General features: G+C 49.0%; 1 protein-coding gene across 2 annotated transcripts in view; it reads right to left on the bottom strand.

Annotated features, from left to right (window-relative positions):
* Nucleotides 1-4338, bottom strand: part of RUVBL2 (RuvB like AAA ATPase 2) — a 131638-nt gene extending 127300 nt beyond the window's left edge. For both annotated transcript variants that reach the window (XM_078655154.1, XM_078655155.1), the window contains exon 1: nucleotides 4248-4338. In XM_078655154.1, coding sequence (XP_078511280.1) covers nucleotides 4248-4262 — 15 coding nt within the window. In that variant the 5' untranslated portion in view covers nucleotides 4263-4338. The remainder of the gene's footprint in view (nucleotides 1-4247) is intronic.
* Between the last annotated feature and the right edge of the window lie 8040 nt (nucleotides 4339-12378).

Below are 12378 nucleotides of genomic sequence, written 5' to 3'. Positions count from 1 at the left end.
AGCACAGGACAAACGGTGCCCGGCGTTTAGAGCCAGATGCTCATTCTGTGGCCTGGTAGGCCATTATGAGAAGGTGTGCCGCAAGAAAGGGAAGAAGTCCATGGTGAAATGCATCGGGCAGACCCAGTCAGAAGATCAAATTGAAGATGACCTGGAAGAAGATGACATGGTCTTATGCGTCGAAGAACAGGTGTTGGAGGTGACGGGCAAACGCTCGGACAAACCACGCACAGACATGCTGATAGGAGGAGTGAAGGTTCACATAGCAATTGACTCGGGGTCACCATACTCCATCGTACAAAGATCGGTATGGGAGGAAGACTTTGTGCCCACCCTGGGTCCGCAGTTAAACCCACCAGACATACGACCGATTTCATACACCAGCTACGCAATTCCTATGGTAGGGTTCCGCGCCCTGAAATTCGAGTTCAGAGGAAGATCAGCGACATGCAAGCTATATGTAGCGGAGCGGGGTCCCTCGGTGCTAGGCTGGAGAGACCAAGGTGATCTGGGGATAAAATTAGACCCAGGGGGCAAGGAACAGATCCTTTTGACAGATGATGGCTGCTGGCCGAAGCTAGAGAAGCTGAAGCAAGCCTTCCCCAAGGTGTTTGGAGGCACGGTCGGGAAACTGGACAAGTTCGTGCACAAAATACTCCTCAGGGAAGGCGCTCGTCCGGTATCCCACAAAGTCAGGAACATCCCCATCGCCATCAAGGATGCAGTCCAACAGGAACTCCAGAGACTAGAGGAGCAGGGAATAATAGAACCTATTGACAGCTCGGAATGGCTGGCCCCTTTGGTCGTAGCCAGGAAACCCAATGGCAAGGTACGCTTGTGTGTGGACCTCCGCGAACTCAACAAATGCCTGATAGTGGAAAAGTTTCCCTTACCAAGAATTGAGGAGATGCTGACAAAAACGAGGGGAGTGACCTGGTTTTCCACCATTGATCTCACCTCAGCGTACCATCAGATTGACTTGCACCCAGCGAGCAGGAAACTAACCTCTTTCATCACACCCTTTGGGTGTTATCAGTTCCGCCGCATGCCATTCGGGCTGGCGTCTGCAGCTGCGGTGTTCCAGAAGTTGATGCACCGCCTGTTCAAGGACCAACAGGGCGTTCAGTACTTTCAGGACGACATCCTGATAATGGGTACAAACCAAGAAGACCATGACAAGAAACTGACCACGGTGCTGAATGTGCTGCAGGAGAAAGGCCTCACCGCCGAGTGGAGTAAATGTAAGCTGGGCATGTCGGCTGTCCCCTATCTGGGACATGAAATAGGGAGTCAAGTGATCACTCCCAAACGACAAAATGTACGTGCCATTTGTGATGCCAGAGCCCCAGTCAACAAGGAGGAAGTGAGGTCATTCCTTGGAATGGCAGAGTATTATAGCAAATTTGTAAGACACTTTGCCACAAAAACTCACAAACTTCGACAACTAATCAGAGACAAGTCAACGTTTCAGTGGGACGAAGAAGCGCAGAGTGAGTTTGAAGGTCTGAAGAGCGACATAAGCAGGGCAATTCCCCTGCATGGATATGATCCGGCGGGAAACACCATCCTAACACAGACGCCAGTGAAAAGGGTTTGGGAGCAGTGCTGGCACAGGACAGAAATGATGGCACAGTGGAGACACTCAGTTTTGCTTCCCGAGCGTTATCCCCCACTGAACAAAAATTCAGTGTCATTGAAAAGGAGATGCTGGCGGTCACATGGGCCATGGGAAAATTCAGGCAGTTCCTATGGGGCACCCGTTTCAAACTGCAGACGGACCATAAACCACTAGTCAAGGTGCTAACCTCCAGCGGCCACGATACAGCCACCCCACGCATCGCGAAAATGGCACTCAAGTTGCTAGACTACACCTACGATGTGGAATACTTGCCAGGGACTCGGAATAAAGTGGCTGACTATCTGAGCAGAGCCTCGGCAATGGAAGAAGCACCTGCCGTTCCACCTGGTACAGATGAAATGGTGGCAGAAATGGCCGACTCGGAGAGGACAATCAGCAGGCAAGAATGGGCCCAGTCCTATGAAAGTGACAGTGAAATGACGGACGTCAAACACTATCTGATATCAGGGTGGCCAGAAAAAAGGCATCTCAAAGAAAGCTTGAGAAAATTCTACAAAGTGCGGGAGGAGCTATCGATGAGTGATTCAGGCATCTTCATGTACCGGGGAGATAAGGTGGTTCCCCCAGCGACGTTAATCCCCCTGCTGCTGAAACAACTTCATGAAGGGCACCTCGGCATTGTTAAAACGAAGATGAGGGTGAAACAAACGTACTGGTGGCCGGGAATGGACAATCAGATAGAGAAGCAAGTAAGGGGATGTGCCCAGTGCCAGGGAGCGGATAAAATCTTGAGACCATTGAGGCCTGCGCTAGGTGTATTCGAGCAACCTCAAAATCCATGGGAAGACATAGCAGTGGACATCCTAGGTCCCGTGCTTGACTACAGAGGCACAGCAAAATACCTGTGTGTGGTAATTGATAAATACTCCAAATGGCCGGAAGTGGATGTGCAAGAAGTCATGGACACTGACACGGTGTTGAGATTTCTCACTTCTGTGTTTTTGCGTGAAGGAATACCGAGGACGATATTAAGTGACAATGGGCCACAGTTCATCTCGGAAAAATGGACCAAGTACATGGAGAGAAACGGGATAAAGTCCAAACACACAGCAGTGTACCACCCCGCGTGCAACGGACAAGTGGAACAGTTCAACCGCGTGCTGATGGGGTCCATACAGGCTGCAATAATGCAAGGAAAGGATTGGGAGACTGAAGTCCAAAGCATGCTGTGGGCATACAGAATCACACCGACAGCGCTGGGCTACAGCCCCTTCCAAATTCGGAGAGGCAGACTCCCTTTTACAAAAGACAATGTCGTGTGGAGAGAAAAGACAGTGACGAGCAAATGGTCACCTGCGGTGGTACAGCACAACCTGGAAAGAGCCCAGAAGGTGTACACCGCACATTACAACAGGAGGCACAACACTAAAGAGACTGATCTGGAAAGAGGGGAATGGGTTAGAGTTAAACTTGCCACACTCCAAAGAAAAGGCGAAAGCAAGTACAGCAAACCCCTGCAGGTTAAAGAAGTGTACGGAAGAGCAGCTTTGCTCAGTGATGGCAGAGTGTGGTCCCAAGACCGCATGGCGAAGGTCAACAGGATCATGCAGTGGCCGGCAAGCAAGGAGGAAGAGACCGGGGACCAGAGGCATGCTGACGGAGAAGAAGAGATGAGGGCAGGAAGTGAGAAACAGAAAGAAGGACTTGTTCAAACGGAAAATGAGGAGAATGAGGAAGTGTGGACTGATGAAGGAGCAGTGGTAAACATGACCCCGGCTGCAGCGAAAGAAGATGGCACACAGATGGGAGTGAGGAGTCTTGCCAGTGAAGGTACCAGAGAAGAGATCACCCCGGTAAGACAGACCCGTGCCGGGAGGGCAGTCACCCGGCCCTCTCGATTCAAAGACTATGAAATGAGTGACTGATGAAAGAGGAATATATTTGTTGTTTACATTGTTGGAAAAGGAGGAGATATGTAGTGTTGCGCTCTAGTCTCCGACGACCAAGTGATGACGTAGTGCGCCGGAGCAAGAGCGGAACACTAGCGCATGCGCAGAGGGAAGCGGAGAAAGCGCGCGAAGCATAGAAGCGGCAGAAGCGACTCGAGCAGGACACAGTTAGACGCTCGGCGCTCTTTTGTATAGCGATCAGTTGCAGAAATAAAGAGAGACTGAACCACCTGCCCAGCCTGCATGTGTCCTCTGTGGGGAGAGAATTATACAACATTACATCACCCTGTGCAGAAAAGTGGGCTTTGCCTCTATATCGGAATGGTAGAACGAGGGGGGGGGGGGGGGGCAATGGCCTGGCCTGTCCCCTGGTGTTATCAATATGTATTGAAAATGGGGGTGGTCCAAATGCTCTGGTAGTATCACCGATCAAGCCCACCAGACTATCTCCTTGTCTTCCCGTTCACGTTGCTAGTTGACAAATCCCATTCTTGTACTTATTATGAAGAGATGCGGTCAGCGGGCTCTACGATGGCACATACCTTGGAGACGTGGATCACAGCTGTAAGGACACAAGGCTGTCTACTTCACTTGAAAACATTGCCTTATCGAACACAGTGACCTCCATCTTTTATATAAGATAAACCAGCCAGTCGTCATGGAGCACAGAAATTACTCTCATACTACATACATTATTTCATACACACATGCATACTCACCACAGTTGTTGCCATGTTGCTGCCGCCACTCTGGTCGCCACTCGCAACGACAGGAAACGTTCATACGTCAACTGCCTGACCAGAAAGCCCAGCTTCCTGTCAGAGAAACCGACGAAGGACGTAATCAGGCAAAGGAAAAGCGGCGGCCATTTCTAAAAGGGAACCTTCATGTAATATGTACCAGAATTTGCGCACCCTTGAGGCACTTTTACAGATGCAGCACCGCATGTGCGCCTTCTGAAAGCGTTCGAAAAAGACAGCTTTCCACACTGAAGTGCCCAAGTTAATAAAATGCTAGTCATCTCCTTAGTCTCTTAAAGCTTTTGCAATGGAAGGGTTCCTTTACCTTTAGAAACTACAAGTTCCAGAGTTCAAAGGAGGGAAACAACTAGCCGTGAACAGCGTATCACGCATGGGCCATATAATATACAATACACAAATACAACAGCTTCATCAGTGCCAACATTGCAGTAGGGCACATAGGGGGTCAATGTAGGGCGAAAAAATTATTGAGCAATTTAATATGCACTCATGTGGGGTGCGTTTCAAGGGGGAATCTCCCACATAACAGGGAGTATTGAATTAGGTACCCAATATATTGTGGGGATTACAATTTTGCTTTATTAAATATATTTATGTGCAGTCAGCTTGTTGTGGGCTTGTTATAATTCTTCATGGGCTCCAATTCCCGTGATGCCATGAGCATTCCATTCTGTTCGAGAATGCTGTTGGTGGAGGAGCTGTGCAGAGCGTTTCTTATGTGTCCCTGCTATAACATTTACTCTTGGCAATAACGTTGTGCCCATCTAAATTCTTGGATTACATGTTACTGCACAGCTGTTGCATAACAAGATAGAAATCCCTGAAAGTGTCCCGTGAAATTGGGTCTTTTTTTCCCAGTTACACAAACAACAGAATCTTGTTACAATCGGTCACAACTGCAGGGGTGTTTAGAAAGTTGTTGCCGAATGATCAAAGTGAGCTTTGATCGAGAGCCCAAAACTTTTTGGCACTCCACTAATACAGCTGCCAAGTTTTCACTTAGCTTATCTGTGACACTTACCTTTCTGAAGTATGATTATGTGAGCCATTTCAATATCTTATGTGTGACACTTTATCGCAAGCCAAACAAGCATTGGCATAGCCAATAGGTCTCGCCTTCGTGACCTTAAAAGTGTTAGCCAGAGCGATTGGCATTGCTAATGTTTTTAACCTATGTTGTAGAGCAGTGTGTCTGCTGTGTAGTATGTTGAAAAGTTACAAGAAAAAATGTTCTAAGCATTTTTGTTACCTTATATATAACTAAGAAGACATTATGTACAACTGAACGACTGTATTAAAAAATAAATGAACATACAAAAATGTCTTCTAGTTTTTTGTCCTTGAAATGCTGGCAACATCTTCCTGCATGTTCTAATACTTGTTTGTTATATTTATTTATTTTTGTTATGGGGGGGAGGGGTCATAAACAATGGGAGGGTGGATGTTCGGAAACTCTACCTGAATTACAACATAAGCAGCAGACGGATATTAGGGGTGAATCAACAGATGCCAGATTCCGAAGGCATATTGCAGTGATGCTTACTGGTGCTGTGGTGATGGTGTGCTGGTGGGAAGGTGCTGCTCATGTGATGCTTAATGATTGTTATGTGGTGCTGAGTGAGGCTGAGGTGGTGCTGAGTGATGTTTAGTTGGTGGTGCTTCACTGAGGCTCAAGTGCTGCTGAGCTAGTGTTCAGGTGGTGGTGAGTGATGCTGAGTTGGTGCTGTGCTGAGTTGATGCTGCACTGGTAAACACAGGAAAAACTCAGCGCCCAAAGAGGCATAGCTAAACATAATACCTTGGTGGAAAATGTCAGCAACGTGACTGGGACATCAAAGCAATGCCTCTGTTAATTACAATAGCAATACATTCAAATTCAGTACCAACTTGTTGTGTCGTGCTAATTACCCACGGCGAGACTGGTAAGCATTCAGTATATTCTTCATTCCTTTGGTTGCCTCGTGCCCACATGCACGTCCGTTCCCTCTGCCCTCGTCCAGTGTAATACCAGCCCCACTTCCTGACCGGAAGTGGTGTCCGGTCTCTGTCCCCTCCCCTCGGTTCGAATGTAGGGTCCTAGTGCCCCTGACCTCAGGTCACTACATCTCCCCCCTTGTCACGAAAGAATGTGAAGATAGAGAGAGAGAGTTCTTTGTGTATTGTGTCGAAACGATAGGGGAAAAGAGAAAGAGAGAGAGAGAGAAAGAGAGAGAGAGAGAGCGATATGGAAAATGGAAAGAATGGAGAGACATGTGGTCATCCCCATCGCTACATTTCTTTAATCAGTCTTTTTGTCCTTTTGCTCTTTTTGGACAAGTCTCTTCTTCTTCTTTATGTGATTGCTCTTCTTGTCCTTCACTCTTGTCCGTCAATCTTCCTTCCTTGTCTGTTGCTCTGTTTCTCTCTTGTGCTCCTGGGTTCTTTGCCATAGCGCCCTCTCTATCTTCATTGATGGTCTTCACGCCTTTGAAGTGAGAACTGGTTCTTGTTATTCGGTATGGGCCTGCCTCCGCCATGATCATTGGCCCCTTGACCTACGTTACTATTAGCTGGTCCTTGGAGAATGGACTGTCAGACTTTTTCCGTTGTCACTTGGTCTCCCTGCTTGAGGTGCACTGTAGTGGCATGCCCCCTGGCGTCTGCGTATGTTTTCATCTTTTCTTTTGCCTCCTGGTCCCTGACAGCAATGCTACATTGTTCTGATGACCTCTTCGCTTCTAACGGTGGTAGCCATGTTCTGCTTGTCTTTCCCAGCACTAACTCAGCTGGACACATCCCTGTGGAACTGTGGGGGGTGTTTCTATAGTCTCGTAATACTTGACTGAGCGCCTATCCTATAGAGATCTGTGCCAGCTTTGCTCTTTGGAAAGCTTTCTTGATGTTGCCCATGAACCTCTCCACCATACCATTCGCTTGTGGCCACAGAGCCGTTATCTTCCTGTGATGAATGCCTAGGTAGTTCATGAATTTTTTTAACTCATCCCCTGAGAATGGAGGACCGTTGTCTGTCTTTACTGTCTCTGGTGATCCCCAGGCTGCAAATATGTCATCTAGTACCAGCAGTGTTGTGGTGGCTGATGTCGAGGAGACGTGGCGTACTATGGGAAACCTCGAGTTTTCGTCAATGATCACGAGCAAGTAGTTGCCCGTGTCTAGCAGCGCATAGAAGTCTGCCGCCAGCGTTGTCAATACTGCCTTTGGAAGTTCAGACATTTGTGGTGGTTCCGGGTGCGCTAGCTGGCCTGTTGTTTGACAGATGTGACAGCTCATAATGGTGTCTTGCACCATTTTGTCGAGACCAGGGAACCATACCTTCTTCCGTAGCATCTTCTTTGTCGCGACTATGCCTCTGTGTGCCTCGTGTGCTAAACTGACAGTCAGTCGATGTAGCCCTCTTGGCATTACTATCCTTGTTCCTCGCCTGTTTTCAGTCTCTGATAGTTCGTGTATCTTTTTGAATGCTATCATTTCCTCCTTGTTGACTCCGTCTCCCATTGCACAATTGTTGTGAGATGTGTCTCCATCTTTGCTGTCTTGTTGTTGCTTTTACCCCTTGCATTGTGTCATCCTTTTCTGTCTCCTATTCTATTTCAGCCAGTGTTATCGGTGCCGGCGTGTTCTGTCTTAGTACGAAGTTGAGATATTCTTCTGCCATTGAGGCCTTTTCTGGTGCCTGTGGTAAGGGGTGTCGAGACATGTAGTCAGCTGGGTTGTGCTCTTTGCCCGGCTTGTGCACTATCTTGAAATCATAGTCCATCAGTCTTATGCCTCATCGCTCAATGCGAGGCAGCATCTTTGCATTCGGATTGCCATATATTGTCACCAGAGCCTGATGGTCAGTGACGATGGTAAATGGTTTTCCGTAAATGAACATGTGATAGTGTTCGCACGCCCAGACCACTGCTAAGCTCACCTTGAGAGTATGCTCTTTCAACGTCAGACAGACTTTTGCTTGCGTATCCAACAATTTGTCTTGGTGAGTCTCTCCCTGGCAGGTGTTGTGCTACGATTGCCCCTAGTCCTACCGGGCTGGTGTCTACGGTCAGCTCGGTGCATAGCAGCGGATCGAAGTAGGCAAGGTGACCTACGACCATCACGGCCTGTTTCATGGCTTCAAAAGCCCAGCCACACTCTTATGACCAGATGAACTTATGACCCTGCTTTGTTAGGTCCCGCAGTGGTGTGGTCACCGTGGCAAAGTCTTTTATGTAGCGGGCACAGTAGCTAGCAAGACCAAGAAACAACCTCACTTCTGCAACATCTATTGGAGGGTTCGTCTTGTTTAATGTCTCCACCTTGCTGGGGTCTGGCCTCATTCTTTTTTTAGAGAAGATATGCCAAAAGAACACCAGGTCACTTATTACCAACTCACATTTGTCAGCGTTTAATGTTAGTCCTGCTTGTTCCAGCTGCAGGCATACTTCACATAGGGCATTGTCTTGTGCTTCATCGGACTGACCAAACACCAGGTTGTCGTCACTGTAGTTTAGACTGTTCTTTACCGGCCTTATTGGTTCCTGAAATATCTCTGCAGCTGATGATATGCCAAAACTCAGTCACTTGAATCGGAACAGGCCCATGTGCGTGGAGAACGCGGTGATATCTCTCGATTGCCCGTCGAGCTCCAGTTGATGGTACCCTTTGCACATGTCCAGCTTCGAGAATCGGCATGCTCCAGTGAGACAGCTTATAATGTCGTTTAGGTGTGGCCCAGGGTGTCGTTCTCTTTCAATGGCTGTGTTTGGTATCCTCATGTCCACGCAAATGCGGATCTTTGAGGTGCTCTTTTTTGGAACCGCCACTGTGGGAGACACCCAGGGAGTCGGCCCTTCTACAGGCTCAATAATGTCTTGTGCCAGCAGACTCTGTATTTCCTATTCAACCTGAAGTTGTAGGTGTATGGGCACTCGTCGGTGATGCTGCGCCACAGGTTTGACTGCCTCGTTGATTTGCAATGGAATTTAGTTCCCTTTTAGCCTCCCTAGGCCTTGTAGTATGGCTGTATGTTCTTGTAGAATGTTTTGATTCTCTGACATGTGATATGTCATGGCCAGGAGGCCCATTACCTGCGCCGTGACGTTGCTCAGTAGGCATGGTGCCGGGATGTCTCCCCTTCGATGATGCACAGTTGTATCGCTTGTTCATTGTCTAACTTGTCAAACTCGCAATATGCTACTAGCTTTCACAATCTTGTTGCGAAATCGTCTAGGGACTCCTCTGCTCGTTGACATGAGGTGTTGAATGTGTATCTCTCGAAGTCGATGTGTCTTTACGGGTCAAATTTCTCTGTGAGACACTGCATCAGTACCTTGTTCTTCGCTGTTTTCTCGCAGGGGAATGTTGTGAGCAGATTTTTTACTTCATCTTCTGCGAGATTCAAGAAGAGGTCAACATGTTTGGCCTCTACGATGTCTGTGGTGCGCATGTAGCGCTCGAATTGCCGAACCCAGCGTTCCCACCTGATGCCAGCCTGGGGTTCCGATATGCTGAATGGTAGCAGTCTGCGAAATATTGCCTGTGCGCTGGGTTTGTCCCTTTCGTTGCCCATAGTTCTTCCTTTCCCTTCTTTCCTTTGTAATGCTGTGGGCCTTCTTTCCTTTTCTTGCTGTAATTTTCCTTTAGTTCTTTATTTTCAACTTTTTTCTGCCTTTTTCTTAATGCCTGTCTTCAAAATGTCCGCCTGGCCCTCTTTAGCCTCTCATTCGCCGATCAGCCTGAATCTAAAATGGCAGACGGTACTTCGGTGGGCAAGATTTGCTATCTATTGCATTGCCAGGCTTCAAAATGGCTGCCCGCCCTTTTTCAGCTCTTCATTGGCTGTCCCGCCTGACTTCAAGATAGCTGCCGAGCTCTCGCGAGATTTCCAGTTGAATCGCGACGCGGGACGCTCAGGCTCTCGCTTAGTCGGCGGGCGGCTTTTTTTTACGATCGTGCGCTTAATTTGCACTTCCCTCACTTCACTCTCCTTGGTGCTGCCGGGGTGGGCTCCCGATGTTGTCATGGATGCCGTCAACGGACCAGGGTGGGCTACTGGCCCAGTTTCTGTCGCGATCGAGGTGGGCTCCCGATTTCGCGTCTTCTCTTCTTTGGGGCCCAAAGGACCAGGGTAGGTTCCGGGTTTTCATCTTCTTCTGTGCTCCTAACATCATCTCGTCGATTGGTAGACCTGGGTGGGCTCCTGAATCCGCGTGGATGTGTTGGCGAGGTGGTTTCTTGTGATGGCTCCGGATCCCACCTGCTCGTCGCCAGTTGTCATGTCGTGCTAATTACCCATCCCGAGACTGGTAAGCGTTCAGTATATACTTTATTCCTGTGGTTGTCTCGTGCCTACATGCACGTCTGTTCCCTCTGCCCTCGTCCAGTGTAATGCCTGCCCCACTTCCTGACCGGAAGTGGTGTCCGGTCTCTGTCCCATCCCCTCGGTCCGAGTGCAGGGTCCTAGTGCTTCTGACCTCAGGTCACTACATGTCATATATCCCGGGACAAAGAAACAGCGACGGGACGGAGGACATGACATCGCGATCACAATGAACTACATTTCCGGGTTCACGACCCCAGAAGGAACTACAGTTCCCGTGAGGCGCTGCGCGGCTCATGCGCACTCCAAGGGGCAGTACTTAAGCAATGGCGGCGCCCGTGGAACCTGTTGGATATTGCTGCTGCACCGTCGAGCTGGGGAATACTCTGCAAGGTAAGGGACAACGTTCCTATAAGGCTTGCTTTCTTGGACTCCAGGGGACATTTTCGGAGCTGTATTCAAACGGCCGCTCCGTTAGGTGTTTCTGATCACGCTCGCTTACAGCGGACTCGTTTGTGGACTAAGGTCCTCCCGGTACGGAGGAGGTACACTCGAAACACGAGAGCGGATGCTCCCGTGGCATACCACGTCCACAGCACGCACTCAGGGTGGTCAGAATACCGAGCACCTACCGAGCAACAGGGAAACAAGGGAGACAAGCTGTTTGCCCTAAAGGTTTTGACATTGATCATAGGGGAGCCAGTGAGGACAACTGCTCACCCTGTGTAGACTAAACTCGATACCAGAACATTTACCTTGGTTGGAGGACTTCCCAGACTAGACGCCCTTAGTTCTTCGGGTCTCTGGTATTATACACCCAGGCATACTGTACACCTCGTTGGCGAGTGTCGGGACCGGCATTTTTGCGGGGGATGGTGCAGATGATTGCATAGACATAGTGGGTATAACGGAAAGCTCGAGTGGCATTGTCGGCCACTACTTAGCACTGTGCCCTCCGTTGGAGAGTGTCTGGACGGGCACTCATGCGGAGGATGGTCTGTATGTCTAAAGGACACCTAGGGTGTTGTTAACCCTTGTTGTCCTTACGAGAGTGACCTGGAAGTATATGATTTACTCATAAAGTCCTATTTCACTTACCTTGAGTTGTGGTTGCCTTATTCCAGTGTATTTGAGTCAAGGTCTACGAGTTAGGTTCACACCCAATCCCGAGGGCACACAGGGATTACAAAATATCCGACCTTATCATCATTATCAGCCTCCCGGTTGGGTTGTTGAACATGGCCGACATGGACGATGTGTTAGCCGCCCTCCAAGCAGTACAGAATGAGCTAGCGGCCTCCAGGTTGGAAACCGCAGACTTACGGGCCAGGATGGAACACCTCCAGCGGAACCCGTTTGATGCTGGTACGCCAGTGGTGGCTCAGCCGGCTGCGGTGGTTGTGGAATTGCCAGTGTCTATACCGCTTGCTACACCCGAACATTATAGCGGTGATCCAAGCACAGTGCAAGTTTTCCTAACGCAAGTGGCTTTGCATTTCTCATGCAAGCCACGGTCATTTCCCACGAACCAGGCGAGAGTTACCTTTCTGATTTCTTATCTGGCCGGAAACACAGCTCAGTGGGTAGTACCACTAGTGAGCAGAGACGATCCTCTCATCCACGATTGGGACCATTTCCAGGAGGAATTCATAAAAGTGTTTGATAGGAGAGCTGATTCATATACGGCAGATAGAGAGCTGCTAGAACTACGCCAAGGCGACAACAGACTAGTGCAATACATGAGCTCTTTCCGAAGGCTGGTGTCGGAAACCAAGTGGCCTGCGGCCAAAA

This window comes from Lissotriton helveticus, chromosome 7 (genome assembly GCF_964261635.1).
Source record: "Lissotriton helveticus chromosome 7, aLisHel1.1, whole genome shotgun sequence".
NCBI classification, from domain to species: domain Eukaryota; kingdom Metazoa; phylum Chordata; class Amphibia; order Caudata; family Salamandridae; genus Lissotriton; species Lissotriton helveticus.
This window is presented reverse-complemented; position numbering and strand designations above follow the sequence as displayed.